This window comes from Oryctolagus cuniculus, chromosome 5 (assembly GCF_964237555.1).
Source record: "Oryctolagus cuniculus chromosome 5, mOryCun1.1, whole genome shotgun sequence".
NCBI lineage: Eukaryota > Metazoa > Chordata > Mammalia > Lagomorpha > Leporidae > Oryctolagus > Oryctolagus cuniculus.
The window spans coordinates 39,674,092-39,697,710 of NC_091436.1; the positions used below are offsets into that span (position 1 = coordinate 39,674,092).

The following is a 23,619-nucleotide window of genomic DNA, read 5'->3' on the forward strand; positions in this document are numbered from 1 at the left end:
AAAATTTAATGAAGGGAAATTGTAGATAATATTTATTTATATTATTGAGAAAGGACTTGCTGTTTTCAGAGTAGAAAAGATATTAGAGATATCATTTTTGCTTCCCTTTAGAATGCTTGTTACATTTAGCATTGGAGATAGGTGAATATTTTTTACTTCAAAGCCCTGCTTATTCACACAAGGGTACTTCAAAAATTTATGGAAATACTGAATTAAAATAAGTTATTTTGATGCAAAAAAGTTTTTAAATTCATGCTTTTTTCAGTAATTCACATTTTTATGAACTTTTTGTAGATCCTTGATAAGTATGAATTTCCAATTTTTTTGCACCCCAACAGATTTATTTTTTAATTTTATTTTCCATGAACTTTTTGAAGTGCCCATGGTTTTACATGACTTTGTATTCTTGTATTTCATGATACTTTGAAATACAGTATCCATTTAAGGGAACACTTGTGCTTTATCTATTAAATAATAAATCTGGAGTAAAAAAATCCAAACAGTTTTTGAAGATGGACTATTTATTTCAATAGTTATTTAAAAATCATTTAATTTTGTCATTTAGAGATAAGTAATTAACTTGGGTTTCTTTCTTCGCACTTTGGGCTAATTAGACATGAGCCAGTCTGAGGATTATCCTTGTGCTATTGCAAAGCTGTGCTACCACTTTAAAGCTTGAGATTTCAATCTGAGTTTTAGCATGATTAGCTGTAAGTTTAGCACTCTGGAGTTGTCTTTTTCTCTCCTGGGAAATTCAATCACTGGCTTATGAAAATGCTGCTAAGTGTTTCCTCTGTGCCAAGACCCCCCTTCATCTGGGTGTTCAGAGGCAGCAGGAAATGGATGAACACATGAGGAAGCCGGGTAGATCTGTCTGAGGGATGGAGCTCCATGGTGCCAGAGGTGAAGCCTGAAACCAGAAGTAGGCATCAGAGGGGCTTCACTGGGGAGCTTAGCTGAGATGTGGAAACCATGTAGGTGCCACTGGAAGAGGGAGATCTAACCCAGTGCACAGTGGATCTCACTTAGTCTGTGCTGGAAGTACCCCAGCACCCCGGCCTACAGCATAGATCCATTTGGCCTGCCACTGTCACTGAAAATGTTTTATCCATTTCCAGGGTTTTTCCTTTGATTTGGTTTCACTTTATTAGGCATAATAACTATACAGAAAGCAGTTACAGAACAGCAGGTGAAAGTACAAGATAAGATACCGTGAATATGTGGCAAGGCATTCAAGTTATCAGAGCATTTCATGTAAACTTCCATCCATTGTCATAATTTGAAAATGAACAGATTTAATGTAAAAGTTTGGACTGCCACCTTTATTTTTAAATTTGTTTTAAGATTTACTTATTTGAAAGATGGAGTGATGTGGGGGGCAGGGGGAGAGACAGAGAGACCCCTCAGCTGCTAGATCACTCTTCAGATGCTGTAGCAGCCAATGCTGGGTCAGGCTGAGCCAGAAGCCAGGAACTTCATTTGGGTCACCCATGTGAGTGGCTCTGCCTTCAATATGGATACCTCTGTCACAGTGGTGGCTTAACCTCTGCACCACAATGCCGGCTCCTTGGCCTGCCACCTTTTTAAAAAAAAAAATATTAAAAATGAATGTTTCTTATTTTATTTTTAAGATTTATTTATTTATTTGAAAGGCAGAGTTACAGAGAGAGAGAGAGAGAGAGAGCGAGCGAGCTTCCATCTGCTAGAACACTCCCCACATGGGCGCAATGGCCAGGGCTGGGCCAGGCTGAAGCCAGGAGTCAGGAGCTTCTTTTGGGCCACCCGTGTGGGTGCAGGGGCCCAAGTACTTGAGCCATCCTCCGCTGCTTTCCCAGGCATGTTAGCAGGGAGCTGGATTGGAAGTTAACCAGCCAGGACTCGGGCCAGTGCACATGGAATGCCGGCACTGCAGGCATCAGCTTTCCCTGCTACTCCACACACCGGCCCCTAATGTTTCTTCTTTGAAAATAAATACTTATGTTCTTGAGAGATGAGGAGACTGATAAAGTGTGTGTGTGTGAGAGAGAGAGAGACAGACAGACAGACAGAATGAACACATTCCCATCAGTGGCTGACTGCTCAGCTGCCCATATTGGCGGAGGCAGGGCCAGACTAAAGCCTGGAGCCAGGATCGCAGTCCGGGTCTCCCCCAGGTCTTGGGAGCCCCCTCGCTTGAGCCATCACCACCTCTTCTCAGGGTCCACACCAGCAGGAAGCTAGCTGCAGTCAGGAGGTGAGCGTTGCCCTCAGCTGCTCAGACACGGGACTTGGGCTTGCCCAGCTGCTGGGCCGAACGCCAATTCCTGGGCGAGCATCACTTAGATCTAAGGGCATCTCTTGTTGCCTGAGAGGAAGGGGCTTGTTTTCCCACAGGCTAACAGCTGCCTGCATCTAAGCACTAGCTGTCCTCTCCACATGGAACGTGGTACACCTATTTGGCCATAAACCCTAAGCCCTCATTCATTCCGCCTTATTGCTTTTCCTCTCCCCTCACATCATTTGAATATGCAGCCCAAAGACACAGGCCCTGAAGCTGCCTGGGGTGTATATTCATTCCCCTGTTAAACAGTTCCTTGATGTGTGCCAGGCATTGTTGTTAAGAGCATAAAATACATTATTGAGCATAATAAATAAAGAACTCTGCTCTTGTACAACTTAAATTCTTCCAATAAAAAAAAATGATCATAGCATGTTATTCTGTTGTCAGTGCTCTAAAAAAATCATCAAAACAGAGCAGAAAAGGGGAATTGAGGTGGAGGAGCCTCTTGCAGACTTAAATGTGGTCATGGGGATATTATTCAGTGAAGCAAAAATATGAAGGAGGGCGGGGCTGAGCTGTGGGTCTGGCTGTGGAAGACCCGATGGCAGCAACTTGCTTGGGGTATCTGAGGCCTGCGAGGAGTGAAGTGTGGTTAGAGGCGAGGGGAGCAACAGCATGAAATGTGGTCAGCAAGGCACTGAGGCTGGATCACCTAAGACCTGCAGTCCATTGTTGGGAACTCAGAGTTGCCCTGTGTGAAATAGGGTTCTTGCAAGGTGTTGGGCACAGGCATGAAAATCTATGCTATGTTTTAAAATGATGCCTTGGTTGTGATGTGAAGGGGAGACTTGTAGGGAAGCAAACTAGAGACAGGAAGACCAGGAGGTTCCTGTAATTGAGGTGAGAAATGATGGAGGAGCAGACCGGGATATGAGTCTCAGAAGAGATCAGATGGTAGTTAAAACCATTGGGGTTTCCTGATGGAAGTGATGCGGATTGTGAGAGAGAAAGAAGTCAAACGTGGCTCAGACGTTTTGGGCCTGAGAAGCAGGAAGGAGAGAATTGATAGGGCACATTATGATTGAGGCCTGTTGAGATTGAGCTGTGTGTTAGACATCTAACTGGGGGTGTTTAAGGATGTTTGAAGGGAGAATACTAATTGGCCAGTGAGGTGCAAAGTAAGGCAGGGGCAGAGTGAAAGCTAGTTTGGGGCTTTCTATTCTGACCTGAGAGAACTTCAAAACATATGTGGACAATAGAACTAAAAGCTGGCCTGGGCATTGTGGTGCAGCAAGTTCAGCTGCTGCTTGGGACACTTGCATGCCTGGGTGGGTCCTGGCTACTCTGCTTTTGATCCACCCTCTGCTCATGCATTCTGGCGGTAGCAGGTGATGGCTCAATTTCTAGGCACCTGTTACCCACGTGGGAGACCTGGATGGAGTTCCAGGCTCCTGGCTCCAGCCTGGCCCAGCCCTGGCTGTTGTGGGCCTTGGGGAATGAATTAAAGGATGGAAGTTTTCTCTCCATATCTCTGTGTCATCCTGCCTTTCAGATAAATAAACAAATATTTTTTTTTTAAAAAAGAGATGCTTATTTTGGTATAAAATTTTGAAATCCATTCATAGTTTTTTCATAATACGAATTCTTCCTGTATTTTTTGAAGATTGTGATATACAATAGGGAATTGCTGAAAGATTATATGACCTTAGGAGTTCCATGATTAAGTTGCATTTTATTTATTTATTTATTTATTTATTTTGAAGTTCTATTTTATTTTAAAATGTTATCTATTTTCACCTATGTGAAAGGCAAAGTTAGAAAGAGAGAGAGGAGAGAGAGAGAGAGAAAGAGAGAAGGAGAGAGAAACTTTCCATGCATTGCTTTGCTCTTCAAATGTCCATTACAACCAGGGCTGGACCATGCTAAAGTCAGGAGCCTAGAACTTCATTTAGATCTCCCACGTGAATGGCAGGAGCCCAAGCAATTGGGCCACTTTCCACTGCTTTCCCAGGCACATTAGCAAGGAGTTGGATCAGAAATGGAGCACCTAGGACTGGAACTGGCATGCATGCATGGGGGCCAGTATTGCAACCAGCGGCTTAACCTGCTGCACCACAAAGCCAGCCCCATGAGGCAATCTTAAATTACACACTTAAAACTCTCTAGGTAGACAGTGGTAGAACTACATTTTGAAACCAAATCTATGAAATTTTTAATCCATGGACTCTTTACTTTATCTTCAGTTTTTCCACAAATTACAGAAAAATTTTAAGGAAGGTATATATGTCCAAATCTTGGGCTTATGTGTAGTATACAAAAATGATAACTACTGTTAGAAAATATATTTTATGAGTAGCTTTTAAAACAGCTCTGGGGTGGTATTGTGGCACAGTGGGTTAAGCCATTGCCTGCGATGCAGGTGCAAGTCCTGCTGCTCTGCTTCTGATTCAGCTCCCTGCTTATATGCTAGGGAAAGCAGCAGAAGATGACCCAAGTGCTGGGGTCCCTGTCACCCATATGGGAGACCCAGATGGAGTTCCCAGCTCCTGGCTTTGGCCTGGCTCAGTCCTGGCCCAGCCCTGGCCCCATTGTGGCTGTCTGAGAGGTGAACCAATGGATGGAAGATTATTTGCTTGTTCACTTGCTCACTAGTGCTCTCTCCTTCTCTTTCTATCACTCTGCCTGTCAAATATATAAAATAAATCTTTTTTTTTTTTAAGAGAAAGAAACCAGTCCTGGTTAGAAACAAGGCCCATTTGGGAAAGGAGATAGTTTAGAATGTGAGCCAGTAGAGCCCACAAAATACAGATACTGAATGGATCTGAGGAATGTCATTTTCTTTAGACTGGTCAAAATTAGAAATCCAAAAGAATAGAGGTGGCTAGTTAACTATTGTATGGCATATTTGTATTGTGAAAGTATTTGTGAACATGGAAGGATAGCCATAATACATGAGCTATGTGATTTTTGCCTGGGATAACTTTACTATCATGATGAAGCATCAAGCAAAATAGACTAGAAATGGAAGAGTCAGTTTTTGACATTTTGGGTTGACATACCTCTGTGAGAGTTGGCTACCTGAGCCTGAAAGCTTAAATCAGTCTCTGGGGCTGCAGGTATACTCATGGCATTCACGTGGAGATAGTAGTTGAAACCCTAGTTTGGTTCTTGTTATACAAAGTAGATTTATGGAGTAAAAAAATGAAAAAGCAAAGACAGATCTCTGGGGGCTCCAGTAGTTAAGTGATGGGTCATTGAAGAACAACTGATAAAAAGGCTAAGAAATAATAGGAGATAAGAGAAAGTTGAAGAATGTATAGTCCAGGCAGGCAGAGCTGGGTGAGTGGTACCCAATGCTGCAGACAGGTTGAGTAAGGGTAAGGCTGGATAAAAGGCTACTGGAGTTTGCATTTGAAAGTCAGTTATGGCTGTCTCTAAAGCATTGTCAGTGACTATTGATAGGAGAAGCCAGATTGTCATGGGTTAGAGAGTGAAAGAGATTGTGGAAATTCATCAAGGTGATTTTTAAAAAAACATTTTGTAAGCTATTGAAGCTAACAATATATGGTTGGGCATTCACATTATTAAAGCATGCTTGACTTGGCAAATTATCAGTTTGAATCAGGTTGTAAGACACACTCAATTTACCTAATAAGGCAAATGTTTTTAATGACTACAGTGTATTAATTGTTTGGAACAAATGTAGATACTCTTAAATACTAGCAAGTCTCGTGTTAATTATAGCAGAAAGAAACAATTTAGGAAAAATAATAAAATTGTAGACCATTAAAATAAGCATTTACTGATACTCTTAAAGTTATTGTTGGGTTTAATTCTCTCTCTCTCTCTCTCTCTCTCTCTCTCTCTCTCTCTCTCACACACACACACACACACACACACAGACACCAGAAGTCATATAACTTTAGGGACTTGAGGATATAGCTTTTTTTTTTTTTTAAGATTTATTTTATTTATTTGAAAGAGTTACACAGAGAGAGGTAGAAACAGAGAGAGAGGTTGATTCATTCCTCAAATGTTGGTTCATTCCTCAAATGGCCGCAATGTCTGGAGCTGAGCTGATCCGAAACCAGGAGCTTCTTCCAGGTCTCCTACATGGGTTCAAGGGACCCAAGGACTTGGACCATTCTCTGCTGCTTTTCTGGGCACATTAGCAGGGAGCTGGATCAGAAATGGAGCCCCTGAGACTTGAACTAACGCCCATGTGGGGTGCTGGCACTGTAGGCCAGGGCTTTAACCTGCTTCACCACAGCGCCAGCCCCAAGGATATAGCTCTAATTCCATTGCTGATGAGTGTCACAATTCATTTTTTCTCTGGTATTCAGTTTCTATCTTTTTAAAAGTAAATCTGTCTAATTTTTAAAACTAATTCACTTGTTTATTTTTCATTTTACTTGAAATACCAAGTGTCAGAGAAAGAAAGAGAAATCTTCCATGCACTGGTTCACTCTTCAAATGCCTACAGAAGCCAGGGTGAGATCAGGCCAAAGCCAGGGATTCAGCCAGATCTTCCACATGGGTAGCAATGGCCCAAGTACTTGAGTCATCATCTGCCCTGCAGGGTGCACGTTAGCAGGAGCTCTAGTGCAAGCAGAGAGGCTGAGACTTGGGCGCAGGCACTCCAGTCCAGGCTGTGAGCGTCCCAAGCAGCATCTTAACCACTGCATCAAATGTTACACTCTTCAGTCTCTCTCATAAAATGTTACGGTAGGACCAGATTAATGGTACTGAACCAGAAATTTGCACTAAAACATTTTTCGTGTTGCATTATTTAAAAACAAAACAAAAATTATGACTAGATCACTCCTTGGACCCATTAAGTCATGAATCTCTCAGATTGGGTCATGAGACTGTGTCACATAAAAACTGTAGGGTAATTACACTCCCTTCCTCTCCAGATTGGTGTCTGTGGTGTGCACGTACATTGCATTTTTTCATGGAATTTTTTCTTATGCACGCAAAAGTAGAAACAGTACTACATGAATTCCACCCGTTCCTTCACCAACAGACAGACACATTTTTTTGGTCTTGTTCCATATTGTTCCCCAGACCAATGCTTTTTCTTTAAAGACTTGTATTTTTAAGGAAATCACTGGTATCCCATCATTTCACTCATGATTATCTTAGATTGCTGTGCCTTACAAGGATGTAAGAGCAACTGTGATGAACCTTTGTTTGCAAATCGCTGACTCTCTCAGGCTTCTAGGTCTATTGGGAACTTAGATTTGAATCATCTTTCTTCTTCCTGTCAAGCTCACCTCCAATGGGAGCTGTACCTTTATCAGAGCAAGGTTCAAATTCTATGACATAAGCCACGCTACTCACCATGTCTGACCTAACTGGTGAACGAAGCAAAAGATCCCTCTTACATGGTTAACTTTTGTGTTAACTTGCTATGACCCAGTGACACAGCCTGAATTCACAAGAGAGGAACTCAAGTTCTAGAGAGTGCAGGGGACTTGCCAGAATGCTCTTACACCATTCTAATGTTTGGGGCTTTGGACACAAAAAAGAAATCTGCTGTTGCCACAACCAGAAGGACCATGGAGCTGGTAGTGGTGCAGTCGAGACTCTGGGTTATTTGCGGCCTGGCTTGCATGCCTGTAATCACAGCTCTATTAGAATTCCATCTCTGGTTTCATTTAACAGCACTCGGGCCACAGCATTGTCACAGGTATTGTTTTCAGCATCTGTTTTAGGTCTGGAAACAGTCTCTGGATTTACTTGGGGACCCATGTGGAAAATCAAATTACAATATCAAGCACAAAATCTTGTTTCTTTTTATGACATTCTCTTGAATTTTTTTATAGTGCATAAAAATACCATATTAAAAGAGAAATATATCAGAACTTATTTCATTGGAGATTAAATGCTTATTAACTATGGAAGTTATTTAAGGTCCTTCATTAAAATTCTCTGAATCTCTAACTTGGATAAAGGTTTGAGGCATTTGGATAACAAAGAGCCAATTATAATCAGAACATAGGCAGTTCAAGATAGTAGAGAATTTCTTCTCTCTCACCAGTTCCTGGTATTGTCAGTTCAGACTAGGGTGATGAATATGCCATAATTTTAGTTTAAGATACCTTGCTAAAATGTCCTTGTTTAATTTTCTAAAATATGTTATATCAGACTTTCTTTTTGAGAAAGCTATTCTTCCAATTTGCCCTTTTGAAGATAAAAAGGGTTTTTCTGTAGCATTAAAAATGTCAGCTTTACATTTAAATTAGCTTTTAATGAAGAAGAAATTAATGTCTCTTCTAAAGGTCTGACATTAATTTCTAATCATTAGAGTGCAAAAATATGAGCAATAGGGTGTTTACACATTCTGAAAAAATAATAAAATCTTTCTTTAACCAAATAGGAAGCAAAATCATATTTTTAAAACTATACATTAGTTCAATATGGAAAGTATGTGAAGACCAAATGAAATCATTTTCTCATTTGCAATCATTTTTGCTTACAGAAGAAATTTACCTTGTTTTAAGTTGTGAAATTATTTGTGACAAACTTTATGGCTATGTTAGTGAAATTCCGCCCTTTAAATCCTCCTATGTATCACATAACTTAGGTTCACAGATACATCTTCTTCCCCTTCAAAAAAGTAGGGGACAAAATCACAGGTGTTAGGAGAAGAAATATAAATTAAGGAAAATTATACTGTGCATGGATTCAGCCATTTTTATGGCTTAAGTTAAGAGCAGACTGTTTGGCTTAATGATCAGGCATGCCATGTCTTTTCAGAGCTTGGCTCAATGTAATTAGTCTACTAATAGCTTTTGTATTTGATACAATGTGATTCTGGAACTTAGTAGTGGTTGTCATACACCATTTAAGCAAGCGCTTTGGCACGGATGGTTTATCATCCTTGTGTAAATATCATTTGGTCTCCTTTGTCAAGTTATCCACTAAAAAACAACCTCCTAGAAACAAGTTGTAAACTTCTCAGCATTACCCTTCTATCTGCTGGCCAAGCCCATTTCTTCTGCAAAGGCAAAGGGCACAGGAGATTTTTTTAAAAAAATATTTATTTATTTGAAAGTCAGAGTTACACAGAGAGAGAAGGAGAGGCAGAGAGAGCAAGAGAGGGGTCTTCCATCTGATGGTTCACTCCCCAGTTGGCCGAAACGATTGAAGCTGTGCTGATCCGAAGCCAGGAACCTCTTCTGGGTCTCCCACGTGGGTGCAGGGACTTGAGCCATCTTCTACTGCTTTCCCAGGGCATAGCAGAGAGCTGGCTCAGAAGTGGAGCGGCCTGGACTAGAACCAACATACATATGGGATGCCAGTACGTCAGGCCAGAGCGTTAACCCACTACACCACAGTGCCAGCCCCCAGGGCACAGTAAATTTTTATGGAGTTAGATTCTCAGTGTCTATGTTGTGAGAATTTAGATGGGATGTATTCTCGCAGAAAGAGATGAGAATTGTCCCTATTTCTGAGACACACACGCGCGCACGCACACATACTCATACTCCACTAGAATCAGGTTGTCCAGTTGTCAGGAAGCATGGCCCATCAGTGTAGAAGGGTGTCAGGTGCATTTATTGGCCTAATCAAAGGCTTTTCACGAGAATGCATATTTCAGTTCCCTGTGACATGAATCGATTTCTTCACAGTGTTGTCTGGGAAGGGTTAATACCGAATCTGAGTTGGCCTGGACTCCCCTTGCTCATTGAGGGAAGGGAAAGTGGAAATGTCTTATTTCACAGCTAGAAAGAACCAGTGGAAGAGTACCCAGGCCACTCCCCATACTGGTAAAAGCCAGCCCCGATGCCCTATAGTATGGCCTGCATGGTAGACAGTGTGACATGTATAAGGTTATTTCATGGAAAAAATGGAATTAAAAGATATATTTATTTTGGAACAAAAAAGCCTTGAATTCTGTGCACAGAAAGGTCATCCAAAAGTTCATAAAAATGTCTATTATGAAAAACTATGTGTTTACACTGAAATTTATCTATTGAAAATGAATCTATATATGAAATAGGTGAAGTTTGTTCACTTTATATAATTAAAAATTATTTATTTTGAAATACGGAGAGACAGATACACACATGCATACACACACACACACACACACACACACACACACCAAATGACCAGGCTGTATTCAGGAGCCTGGAATGTAATCCAGGTCTCAATGTGGGTAGCAGAGACCCAGGTCCTTTAGCCATCACCTGCACATTAGCAAGAAGCCAGATCAGAAGCAAAATAGCCAGGACTGCACCAAATGCACACCCCTAAATTTATCTTTTTTTAAGATTTATTTTATTTATTTGAAAGGCAGTTACACAGCGAGGTAGAGACAGAGTGAGAAAGATCTTCCATCCATGGTTCACTCCCTAAATGGCCATAACAACCAGGGTTGGGCCAGGTGGAAGCCAGCAGCCAGGAGCTTCTTCTGGGTCTCCCATATGGGTGCGGGGGCCCAAGCACTTGCACCATCCTCTATTGCTTTCCCAGGTGCATTAGCAGTGAGCTGGATCGGAAATGGAGCAGCCGGGACTGGAACTGGTGCCCATATAGGATGCCGGCACTGCAGGTTGGGGCTTTAACCCACTGTGCCACAACACTGGCCCCTAAGTTTATCTGTTAATTCCATTTTTCAACAAAATCTTTCAGGTACCTCATATATGGGAAAACTCTCAAATGCTCCTAGAAATTGATACCTAAAACTCTTCCTTTCAAATGCTTAACTATAAAAAAGACTGTGAATTCTTGTTTCAGATGTAGTCATCTCCTACTAGCCCTGACACCTCAATAAACACACTTTTCTAGTTTATGAGGCAGCATAGCTGTGTTTTCCCCAACTGCAATCCATGTACTCAGAGCATAGTCTTGTGGTCATATTTCAGAAGGTCTTCAGCTTTTCCTAGCAGGTCTTGGAGGGGAAAAAGATGCGAAATTCTTCCAACCAGGTGTATGTTAATGTTGGTAACACTGGCTTTTCACCTTGGCTCCCTGCAGGAGTAAATGACAGAGTTATCTCTTGTAGCCTCTGGAATTCCTTCCCTCCATTCTGTCTTGTCTTAGTCATGGGGGAGGCAATTTGACTTGTGTCTTTCTCTTTTTTTCTACCATTAAGGAAGTATACATTGGTATACTTTATTCTGCAGAAACTTTACTATCATCATTGTGTCATTTTTAGTGGCAAATATGTTTGAGCCATTCAGTTAATCAGACACTGATGGGTGGACACTCATGTACTTGGATATGTGGCCTGTAACTAGCACATGGGTGTTGTATATTGGGGTCCTCATCATAAAGGAGATCCCATGGGGAGTTCCGTAGAGGGGGAGATTCATTTTGATCCTCTGAATCACGGAAGGGGAAGGTTCCATGAAGCTTGAGATGGTTGAGCAAGGTCTTGAAATAAGGACAGCAGAGGGGTGTTTCAGAGTGCTTGGAACCTACACGAAGACAGGAAAGCAGGGGTGGATGTAGTGAATATTGACTGATCTTTTTAATACAGGTGGTCAAATATGGGAGGCCACCTTGTCTCTGAACTCTCTATGGTAATATAGTATTTTTCTGGTTCATTTTGGTATTGTAGCTTGTTCATTGTGGCCCTTCCATATATAAAAACTTAATCATATCATCTCACTTCATATGTCATCCTGGATTTGCCTGCCTTTCTGGTATTCTAGGGCTGGGGAAGACTTAATTATGCAAGCAATTTTTATCACAATTATTGTCACCCAACAAAACATTTTTATAAGATTATTTGACACCATTATGTGACCAAAATCTCCTAACTTTCAGTCTCGCCATAAAGTATTTGGCCATCTTCAAGACCTAGCCCATTTAGGGCCCTCCACGTCATTATCACCATCATCACCATCACCATCATCATCATCTCCTCTAACAGAATACAAGACTAATATTTGTTGCCCTTGCTGAGTGGCCAAGGTGGATTGAAGTTTTGAAGCAGTCTCAATGCGTTCGATGTTACCATTCCAGTTTTCACTGGAACATTAACGCTGTCAGAGCCAGTATTTTATTTTCCACCTCCTAAGAGGCAACAGGTGAGGCCAGGCCAGCAACTAGATTGGCCACAGTAGGAAAGAAGCTAGATTTCAAACCCAAGGTGGAAGGTCAGGTTCATGTAGTCCCTGAGTTACAGGTTCCCCCACTGACTTAATAACTGCTTTAGAAGGAAGAAGGTAACACTACCACATGAAATACCCCATCTGTAGTAAGAATATTTTCCAAAATGTTACAAGTAAAAGCAGTCTGTCATAATCAAGGGGAAAATATATTAGACTTGAATCTTCAGGACAAGGTTGAGGTCAAGGTCAGAGACTATACCAAGGTGATCAGAACAACTTAGATAATCCTGAATGTAGAAGTCAAAACCTAAGCTGAGGGTTCAGGCTGAATAGGGAGGTGGAGCAGAACGTAAGGGGTCTGGGCAAGGCTTTGGCTGGAAACTGGAGCTGGGATGACCCTCATGGGCAGTGTTGAGCCCAGCAGTCCCTGGAGGAGAAGTTACATGAGGATGTCATGAACACAGTTCCTCGCCCATCAGGGTCACGGAGGGGCATCCCTGGATGGTACGGTGTCTGACTTCGGGTTTAGAGTAAGTACGCTCTCTGGTCCTTCACGGAGTGAGCCGGTGGGGATGCTCTCTGGACCGTCTTATACGAGTGCCATGTCGCTTTCCTATTATTCACATACTAAATCTCTGATGGTGCTGAGAAACACTTTTTAATCTTCAGTGGGCACCGTTTTGTGCTGCCCATTATCTAAAGGCGAACTTAGAAAGAAATTAAATGAATGCTACCTATGGTATATCTGAGTTTAATGTCAAAAAAGAAAGCAACTCCAGACCATGTACATTTAAAACAAATCAGGTGCTATCATGAATATACATGACATTGTCTAATAAAGGATTATATCTTATTTATCTACCAGGTAAGTAGACCTAGAGTGCTCTCTGGTGCTCAATAGATGCTTCGTAAATTTCAGTTGACTTTACTGAATATTTGCAGTATTTAAAGCATTATCTTTAGACATAATTTGGGCATGCTGTTTTCAAGTCTGTTTAAGACATATGGTTATAAATACTAAATCAGTATTTATTTTAGCAGAATCATTTAGGAATTAATTAAGCCTAATATTTCTAATGCCATAGATGACATTTGGATATTGCAGACCTCAAAATCTTTCATTGGTATCACCAAATCCAAAAAGTGCTCCTCACATCCACAGGCAAAGGACTTAGAATTGGTGCTCTTAAGTTTAGAGGGTATGGCCAAAGGCATAATGTCATTGACCAAACGGGGAGCAGCCGTGACACACATACATTAGAAGTTTTATAGAGGTATGGGAAGGGTTTTTTTTTGTTTTGTTTTGTTTTGTTTTGTTTGTTTGTTTTTTTTGACAGGCAGAGTGGACAGTGAGAGAGGGAGAGAGAGAGAGAGAAAGGTCTTCCTTTGCTGTTGGTTCACCCTCCAATGGCCGCGCAGCACGCTGATCCGAAGGCAGGAACCAGGTACTTATCCTGGTCTCCCATGGGGTGCAGGGCCCAAGCACCTGGGCCATCCTCCACTGCACTCCCTGGCCACAGCAGAGAGCTGGCCTGGAAGAGGGGCATCCGGGACAGAATCTGGCCCCGACCAGGACTAGAACCTGGTGTGCCGGCGCCGCTAGGCGGAGGATTAGCCTGTTGAGCCACGGTGCCAGCTTTTTTTTTTGGGGGGGGGGGGGAGGTTTTTTAAATGCACATATTGCAATAGCACACAGAATAACTTCTTTCTGATTCAATTTCATAAATTGCTACATGAAGAAGCACCCTCTAGTAGATAATACTCAGAAATCAGCACTTAATATGGCAGTAATGGTTATTGCTGTCATTCTTTACATCTTTAAAAATAATTAAGCATTACTGCACCGGCATTATAAAGTTCCCCTATCACCATTAAGAAGATATTTGAGGTTTGATGTAATTTAGCAAATTACATTATACAGTAGTTACGGTTTTTATGTAGTGAAGTAGAATGTGTAGTAGTTAAGCACACTTACCGTATAATGCATTGTGTGGAGTTACACGTCCCAGCTGCTGCCAGCTCTGTTCCAGTGTCATTATTACTTTGCAGGCTGACGTTCCTCAGGGAGTGATCCGAGTGCACGCGCCTCATCTTTCGAAAGTTTCCATGGCAATACAGCTGACGGAAGAACTAAAAGCCAGTGATGTTCTTGCCAGGTTTCTCAGCCAAGAAAGGTAGAGGCCTCTTTTAATTATTCCTTGGGATAAGTCACTCACTCTTGCGCATTCTCTGTTTTGGTTTTTTTAAACCTTGGAGTGGTGTGAAGTGTTTCAAATTCTCATCTTCTCAGGAGGAGAGAGGAGCAGCCTTAAGGATGGGGCTGTTGGAATGAGCTTAATTCGTTGGATGTGGTTTGAGTTCAAGTTGAGCCTCTTTCGAGCAGGATGGCCTGAGTGTTCCTTCACCGCTTGGCAAAAGCGGCTGCTCAATGTTCTTGCCAGAATATGTGGATTGGCGGTTAATTGCTGCTTGTAGGCAGTCAGGAGAATTACGAATTCAGATACAGTGGGATTAAAACAAAGACAAGGTGCAGTGTTTTCTATGGAGTATAATGAATGAAAGAAGTGCTCCCCTTTAAAACAGAAAGCACGAAGTGGGACTAACATCGTGTGGTACGGTGCATTAAGCCAGCCACTCTCGCAATGCCCCTGTCCCAAATAGGAATGCTGGTTCAAGTGTCAGCTGCTCTTTTTCAGATCCAGCTCTCTGCCAAAGCACCCCATGCACGTGGGAAGGCAGTGAATGATGGCCCCGTGCTTGAGTCCCTGCCACCCAGGCGAGAGACTGGATGGAGTTCCTGGCTCCTGGGTTCTGCTCGCCCCAGCCTTGGCTTTGGTAGCCCTATGCAGAGTGAACCTGTAGATGGCAACCAATCAGTCCTTTTATAAAGATAAACAGAATGCATAAAGAACTGAGAGAGGATAATTAGCCCCTAAAGCGCTGAAGCCACAGGGGAGAACACACCGTCCCCAGTAGGGACAACCAAGGCCTTCCTCCTCTGTTTCGAGGTTGATGGGGCATAGAACCTTTGGAACATCATCGTCATCTCTTTCTTACTCTACTAGAAACTGAACTTTCCGGGCTGTTTTGCAGTATCTTTTGTTGAAGTTTAGTGATTCTAACAAGTGTATTGAGTTTCCAGTCTTATTATTATTATTATTATTATTTTTTGGACAGGCAGAGTGGACAGTGAGAGAGAGAGAGAGACAGAGAGAAAGGTCTTCCTTTGCCGTTGGTTCACCCTCCAATGGCCGCCGTGGCCGGCGCACTGCACTGATCCGATGGCAAGAGCCAGGTACTTCTCCTGGTCTCCCATGGGGTGCAGGGCCCAAGTACTTGGGCCATCCCCACTGCACTCCCTGGCCACAGCAGAGAGCTGGCCTGGAAGAGGGGCAACCGGGACAGAATCCGGCGCCCCGACCAGGACTAGAACCTGGTATGCCGGCGCCACAAGGCAGAGGATTAGCCTAGCGAGCCACGGCGCCAGCCCAGTCTTATTATTTTTAAAGTTACATTTTTAACGACTCCTCCTGCATTGTTACTCTTTAAAATGAACTGATCTAAATGTTTTAAAAGAGAGGGCAATCACGACTTGGACATCTTGATTAATGATTTCTCTGTTTTGCTGTCCTTGTTGAATTTAATCTCATTTTGGACTTCAGTGGCTTCAGCCAAGCTTTTCGCCAATGCCTCAATAATTTTAGCACAGTATCACAAGAATTTAATATGTTTCTGCTCTGTTTAATGCCCTCCGCTAGGTGTCAGCAGGGGTGCAAATATGTATTTTAAAGTACCTCCCCTCAGGGTTTCTAAGTTGGGGGAATGGGTGAATCTATATGGCTAACAGATGGTAGTGAAATGAGAGAAAGGCTTTGTGGTACTATCTGAGCTTTCAATAAGCCAGCATAAACCTCCCCGCAACAACACTCCGAAGCAAATGCTACCTGTAAGGAAACCAAACTGTGCAAGGTCACCTATTTCATAGGCTGCTGGAGCTAGAATTCTAAAACTGTGGTTTCTGTCACCAAAGGCAGTTTCTTTTCTTTTTTTAAAGATTTATGTATTTATGTATTTGAATAACAAAGTGACAGAGAGGAAAGACAAAGACAGAGAGGTCTTCTATCTGCTGGTTCACTCCTCCAAATGCCCGTAGCTGCTGGGACTAAGCCCACGTGGGTGGCAGGAACCCAAGTACTTGGGCCATAACCTGCTGTCTCCCAAAAGCATTAGCGAGAAACTGCATCAGAAGCATGGAGTAGTTTGTACTTGAATCAGGCACTCAGATATGGGATGCAGGCCTTCCAGGCTGCCGCTGAACATCCTGCTCCACAGTGTTTGCCCCCAAAGGTGGATGTATGATAAGTCTCTACCCTGGCTAGCGGGTCTTGAGATCATCGCATCGAGGGGATAGAATTTTATGGAATTGTGTCCTGGATCAGTTGAGTTTGTCAAGATTGAGTCCTGGGAGCAGTTGGCATTTCTTGGATGTCTTTGTTCCTCTCTAAAGGGACTGTCAGCTGCAGTGAGGTCAATGCACTTCCTCCCTGCTTGCTGCTCTGGTAGTCACTCTTCTCAGATGCAAGCAGCTCTTATAGGCTGGACAAGGTGAATTTACGTAGCATTTGCTTTCGGACTGAGTACTCTGTGTTTGGTACTTTTGTTCCTCTACCTGGTGGCAATTTCATAAGTAACCATGGAGTTGCACAGTATTTTCAACTGTGACTTGATTATTCAGGATACAGCATGAAAGGGTAGTAGGCATATGGTTATGGCAAACACAAGCTTTGTGATAACTGCCCTCTGCATTTGTGGATTTTCTACTTGAAGTGCTTTCATTAAGTAAAGCATTTACTGCCTTCTGCAGCCAGACTCCTTCCTCTCCTCTCTTTCCTCCTCACCCTGAGAGAAGCCTGGTAAACTTCTCCCTGCTTTTACTTCCCTGCTCCCCACCTCCTCCTATCCCAATCCTTGTGCTTGGGGCTGCTGGAAACACACCATCAATGTGGATTCAGCTAGCTGTTCCTACTTCACCTTGCACAAGTTTTTATAATCATTTTAAGTCTTAACTTCCTCATTAGTAAACATGGACCACAAAGAGTTTGTGATCATTTACTAGGAAGATGGCCATGATATGATGCACATTGCAAGTGAAACCTGCAGTAAATATTCACGTGTGTCTATGTATTTTTCCCATCATCTTCCTGCACATCTCTTGTTTGTATTTCACTTGTCTTGGAGGCTGTTATAAACCGTACTTCCCTACATCTTTTTTCTCTCCATCTTTCTCTATGGAAGCTAAGGAACACATGAATGGATATCACAAAAGGTACAATACGTTGCATGTTCACTCACCAGTCTTTGATAAAGGATTGTTGCCTTTAATTATAAATTTGTTGATTAGCATTATATGAAAGCTTGCTGTATACTAGCAAATCTAATTCACTTTCTTCAAGTTAGAGCTAAAATATAGATTCTTGAGAGTAAGAACAATATCTGACTTGACTTTTTTAAGATCAGTTTTCTCAAAACACTCAATTTTGTTTTCATAGCAACAGCAACACTTAATATACTCATAATTTACCAAGTTATATAGTACGTTGTAAATGAACAGAATTATTATTAAATTATTTCACTTAAATGAAACGGAGTAATTATTAAATGACTTCACTTAAATGAAGCATACACTCAATGGGAAACACCGTGAGTTGACAACAAGCAGGTGGAACTTTAGCATGAAGGCATCTATAGCCGTAAGCATCTAGTTATATGTACAACAGTCGGAGGGTGGGTAGAGAAAGCTACATAACTGGATAAATCCTAGAGAGGTTGGTTAGGAAGGCTTCTGCACCATATCCTAGTGGCTTGAATGTGTGTTAAACCTGGTTCTCTCTCTCATTCCAGAGAGAATGTCTTAGGCTTTATATTAACGGTTCACAAAACTTCCTGTGGATTGGAATCCTCTGTAGAGCATTTTCAAAGCACATTCTTGGCCGGTATGCTAGATCTATTACTGCTTATGGAGTTCTAGATCTGAATTTTTAGGAGGTTTCCTAGGTAATATTTTAACAGAAAGATTTGAAGCCCATTGAGTTTTACCAGTTTTATGTTTCAATCTAATGTTCTGGAAGAGATCATTCTTTGGAGAGTATAAACCTGTGAACACAACCAACATGGTAAATTCCAGTAGTCCCCAGAGTGGTTGTTTGCTTCTACCCTGAGAGTGTGGACCTCCCACGTTTGAAAGGCCAATACTGAGGGTGATATGAATCATGTCTTACCTCTTAGTTCATCTTGCACAGTATTAAAGTTGTTGGCACAGCAAATCCATGATAAAGACTTATTGAATGCATGCAGTGTGAAAACTAAGGTGGAAACATTTCTTTTCACAGTTTTTAATGAGGCCCTTTTTGGCTCCTGTGCAAAGTAGATAATCACATTAATAATTTGATTGGCAGCTAAAATGTTTTGTTAACTTTTTAATTTTACAAATTTAGATACCGATTTATTATTTTGCCTTCAGATGTATGATTCCATTTGTTTATTTTAATTTACAGGTGTGACATTTTTATTACCTATTTGGCACATTCAGCAGATGGGAAAATACAAATGTGTAGATGATTATAGTGCGTCTGAGTTATGAATTTTCCGTACCAGCCAGAATTCCCTAAGCATGTTAAAGTGATTTACTTGCAAGCTGTTTGATGATACAACTAATCAGTTTGCTTTGTTCCTAATAGTGGGGTTGCCCAGACTCTCAAGAAGGGGGAAGTTTTTTTGTATGAAATTGGAGGAAATATTGGTAAGCACACTTTTGTTCTCTTTGCATCCCATAAGCTGATTTGCTATGGCCAGTGCCTATTTATATCTTTGAGTGGAACAAAAGTAGGATATTGGAAGTAAAATGCAACATACTTAAATAGTGGCTGGATATCGTGGATTTGTTTTATAACCTGACCTTTCTCTTTAGGCTCTTACTTAGCTCCTTTTGTACACATGTCTATCTGTGTTCAACTTCAGCAAAGACAAATTTCTATAAAAGAAGTAACTTCTAGAATGGTTATTCATGCAAGTTTTTCAAAACCTTTTCATAGATGTGTCACATCTTAATAAAGGAAGTAGTTAGGTGTATTTAAGACCAAGATAACACATTTATTAGAAGCAGCTAAAATGTAGTGTTAACTTTTTAATTTTATAAATTTAGATATTTCTTAGATATTATATTGGTACAAGTTAGATATTTTTGGTAAAAACAAGAATTATTTTTTGCCATAATTGATTTCCTATTAAATTTTAGACATTTATACACAGATTTATACTCATGTTTTAGGAAATAGAAATAGGATAAATGAATTTATTTTGAACATGTTCTATATTTTGTGGTTTTGCAATTATCAATGGGTCTTACTCATCTCCATTTGAAAATTTAAAATAGAAATTTTTTAGATGGTTGAAAATGGTAAGGGTGAGATTATTAAAAAATGATGTATAATTAAAAATAAATTTAAGATATAGGCGTTGGAGAATTTTTTTCCTAGGACCTAAAAATGTTGGGTCCTAGGTAAAAATTATTGACTATGAACACTAGAATGCGAAAAAACTCATTTTTAAAATGAAACCTGGAATTGATAACTCTGTAAAGATTATTTAAATATTAAAAGATGTCACTTTTCAATTTATTACTAGATCTTGGGAATTAAGTATAGTTTCTTAGGTGGATTGAACAGTGTTGCTTTTCTTAATGAAGTTGAATAAACTTTTAAGGAACCACTTGAAAGTCTGTAACACATGGTATTTTTAGCCTCCTAAATTAATTTGTTCATTTAGAGAATAACTACACAACCAATTTGCCTTTTCCAATATTTTAGCCACTTTCAAGAGATTTATTTATTTGTTTGTTTGTTTATTTGAAAGGCAATTAGAGAAAAAGATGGATCTCCCATCAGCTGGTTTGCAACCCAAATGGCCGCACTAGCCAATGCCATTTGGTCCAAGCCAAAATCAGAAACCTGGAACTCCATCCAGTTCTCCCACCTTGGAGCAGGGGCCCAAGCACTTGGGCCTCTTTTGCTACTTTCTGGAGCAGTGGTGGGCCAGCTCTGTGGCAGAGAAGGGTTAAGCCGCCACCTGTGATGTTGGCATCCCATATGGGTTTGGTTTCAACACCTGGCTGCTCTGCTTCTGATCCAGCTCTCTGCTAATGATCCTGCGAAGGCAGCTTAGGATGGCCCAAGTACTCGGGTCCCTGCCACCAATGTGGAGACCTGGAAGAGGCCCTAGGTTCCTGGCTTCAGCCTGGGACAACCCCTGGCTGCTGTGGCCTTTAGGGGAGTGACCCAGCCATTGACAGATCTCTCTCTCTCCTTCTCTCTCTCTCTTTTTTCTCCATCTCTCTAACTCTGCCTTTCAAATAAATAAAAAGATAAATAAATATTAAAGATTGGAGTGGAGCAGAGGGAACTCAGACTGGGTGCTCTGATATGGGATGCTGGTGTTGCAGGTGGTGGCATAACCTGCGTTGCCACAACACCGGCAACCTTAACTGATTCTTATATTATGATATGAAGCAGGAAAGGCTATGAAGTATTTTGTACTGTCAGACTTCAGAGTTAAACCGTTAGGCTTAAATTCAAAATTGTGGTCCAGTCTACCTATTGCATTATACTAATACAACATGTCTTTGACAGGGGAGCGCTGTCTGGATGAAGACACTTACATGAAGGACTTGTATCAGCTCAACCCTAACGCTGAGTGGGTTATAAAGTCAAGGCCATCGTAGAAGACTTAACCACAAGAACTTCTGTACTTATTCCTGCTGGGTCAAGAATGGAAATAAAAGAAATGGCAAAACCCTTATTATTATCTGTCCCCAACTATTAAAAAGTGACACTCTCAAACCTTAAAACGTTATGGATTTGTACTGCTGCCAGAATCATGTTAATATTATTATTATTATTATTATTAGAAAGTATTTCTGGAATACGAGGAGAGGGGCCTAATTAGCTTGTAGGCTGTTTATGTATACTCTGTGAAACGGGTCCAGATGTAACAGGTTTTTTTGTTTGTTTGTTTTTTAACCATGAAAATATAGTCTCTTCCTACCTAATTTTTTTCTTTCAAAATTTTATGTCCTGTAATACATGCTTTCTCATCTTCCTTACCTCTTCACATTTGCCTTCTCCCAATTAGGATTGCTTTTAACCAAAAAGATAACAAATGCCAGATAAGGCAAGTTGTAAAGCAATCACAAAGGAAAACAAGCTGAATTCAACAGTATTCCTGTCACCCTGGAATGTTAGTATTCACATCTTTGAATCATTTGCCCAAACAAACATCCTGCTCTTTCTGCTGTATCACATGGGACGATTTGCATTTTTTTTTTCAGTTCATCTGACACATGTGCACAGAACCATATCCACAGTCAAGAAAATCAAACTGTCAGAAACTGCCAATTATTACCAAACCATTAAATACTTATATACTAAGGATAAATAGTGTATGCCTATGTGGAATAACTGGATTATAGGTAAGAAGAGAGTGAAAGCCAGATCGCTTCATGTATGCTGTACTCTTCGAAATGGATTTAAAAAGTCATGAAGTCACAGCTGGCTTGCTTATTGTCACATTAGCATTATAAAAATGCACAATCCAGTTGTGGCTGGAGAATGCATTCTACTGAAAGAGGGACTTTATTTATTTGTTTTTCCTAATTCCTGAATGAGACAACTGGAAGAGTTATTCTTCTGCGTGTGATGCCATCATGTGAACAAGCTTTCGTTTGTGTGCTTACTTCAAATGATCAGTAAATATGTATTAAAATGTTGCAGAGAGTACTGTCCCCAGGGATTTTAATGCCCTGACCAAATGTGACAGGTGGTCTCGCTATTGTAAATAAGAGAAATGAAGCAACAGAGAATTGTTAAATATTTTATGCATTTAGAGTATAGTGAATAAGAGGTGATGTAAATGAGTTTAGCGCACTCTGTATTTATGATAGTTTCAGTAGTACTGTAGGAAAAATTATCCATTTCTCAAACTCTTGATGTCACTCTGATTAGGAGGGAAAATGCTGTTAATGAGAACAGTCAGAAAGTTATAGCCCCTAATTACCAGGGCAACCTGTGGATCTTATCGCTGAAATCATTGTGTGCTGATTTGTGCCATTGCTTTTCTATTTAAAAAAATTTTGTAATTAAATGCCTTTTTTTTTCTAAATTTTCTTCTCTTGGAATTATTACTTTTAATCTTATGTGTTCATAAGTCTACATTTGCCTTCTTTTTCTTTACTATTATTTTAATGTGGCAAATGGACTACTTTTGTTATTGTTAAAAGTCACTGCTACTCTTTAATTGATCCCATTGTCTTTGTGTGACTTTTAAAGCTAGAAGACATGAGAAATATAGCATGTTTTTTGGTCTTAGTTGTTCAATATGCAAATTTCTATTCTTTAGAACTTTCAAAACACACTGTTTTTCTGTTTGTTTGACAATATGTATTAATTTCCCAATTAGCAACATTTAAGCAAAATGTTTTCTTAATGAGTCCGCAAAGACAATTAACAATATAAAAGGAAAACTAAGTGCTTCAAGCCTTTTAGCAGTGCACAACTTAAAAAAAAAAAAAAAAAAAAAAGACAAGTGCAAGTAAATGATCGAATAAATGGCTTTATAAATCACACCAACCTGACTGGGGAACTGGGTGATGCATGAAGTTTTTTGATAAGAGAAAAAAAATATATCAGATCTTGGTAAGGAAAAATGAAAATGCCATTTTATTTTGAATCTTTCTTAGCACTTATGATTCAAGTTTGTTGCCATTGAACAGTATTGCTTTTAAATAACAAAAAATCTACCTGCACATCTAAAGAGGACAACCGGACTGTGGAGAGCTTAGACTATAAATGTCCCAGTATTAACTGCTTTCGCTGTGCACTGTGATGGCTTTGTTCCTAGTGAGTTTTACATCTCAGGTTGTATTTGCTTGTATTTGTACGTGAGGGAAAATAAAAACAAATATATTTGCTTCAAGTCTGGAACATTTTAATGCTTAGGGAAGTTGCTAGTGAAAAGTAGGAGAATTGGTATTTATAGAGGACTGGTTGCCTGGTTAATACTTTGCGATGCTGCCTCTTTTCTGAAAGAGATCATTGTCATTCCTTACTCTCACACAGTCTTTGCATACTGCTGCTATAGGATCTAATGTTATTAATTCCTTGTGAGCTTTCTTTGGGGAAAATATTTTTTATTTTCACCACATGAGGTTTTTCATTGATATCGTTTCCTGGTTTTTGT

General features: G+C 40.5%; 1 protein-coding gene across 4 annotated transcripts in view; it reads left to right on the top strand.

Annotated features, from left to right (window-relative positions):
• ARHGAP18 (Rho GTPase activating protein 18) overlaps positions 1 to 23,355 on the top strand; it is a 189,855-nt gene extending 166,500 nt beyond the window's left edge. For all 4 annotated transcript variants that reach the window (XM_070073608.1, XM_002714727.5, XM_070073610.1 and 1 more), the window contains exons 13-15: positions 14,380 to 14,504; positions 19,068 to 19,129; positions 21,015 to 23,355. In XM_070073608.1, the coding sequence (XP_069929709.1) occupies positions 14,380 to 14,504; positions 19,068 to 19,129; positions 21,015 to 21,106 (279 nt within the window). In that variant the 3' untranslated portion in view covers positions 21,107 to 23,355. The remainder of the gene's footprint in view (positions 1 to 14,379; positions 14,505 to 19,067; positions 19,130 to 21,014) is intronic.
• Positions 23,356 to 23,619: the final 264 nt, after the last annotated feature.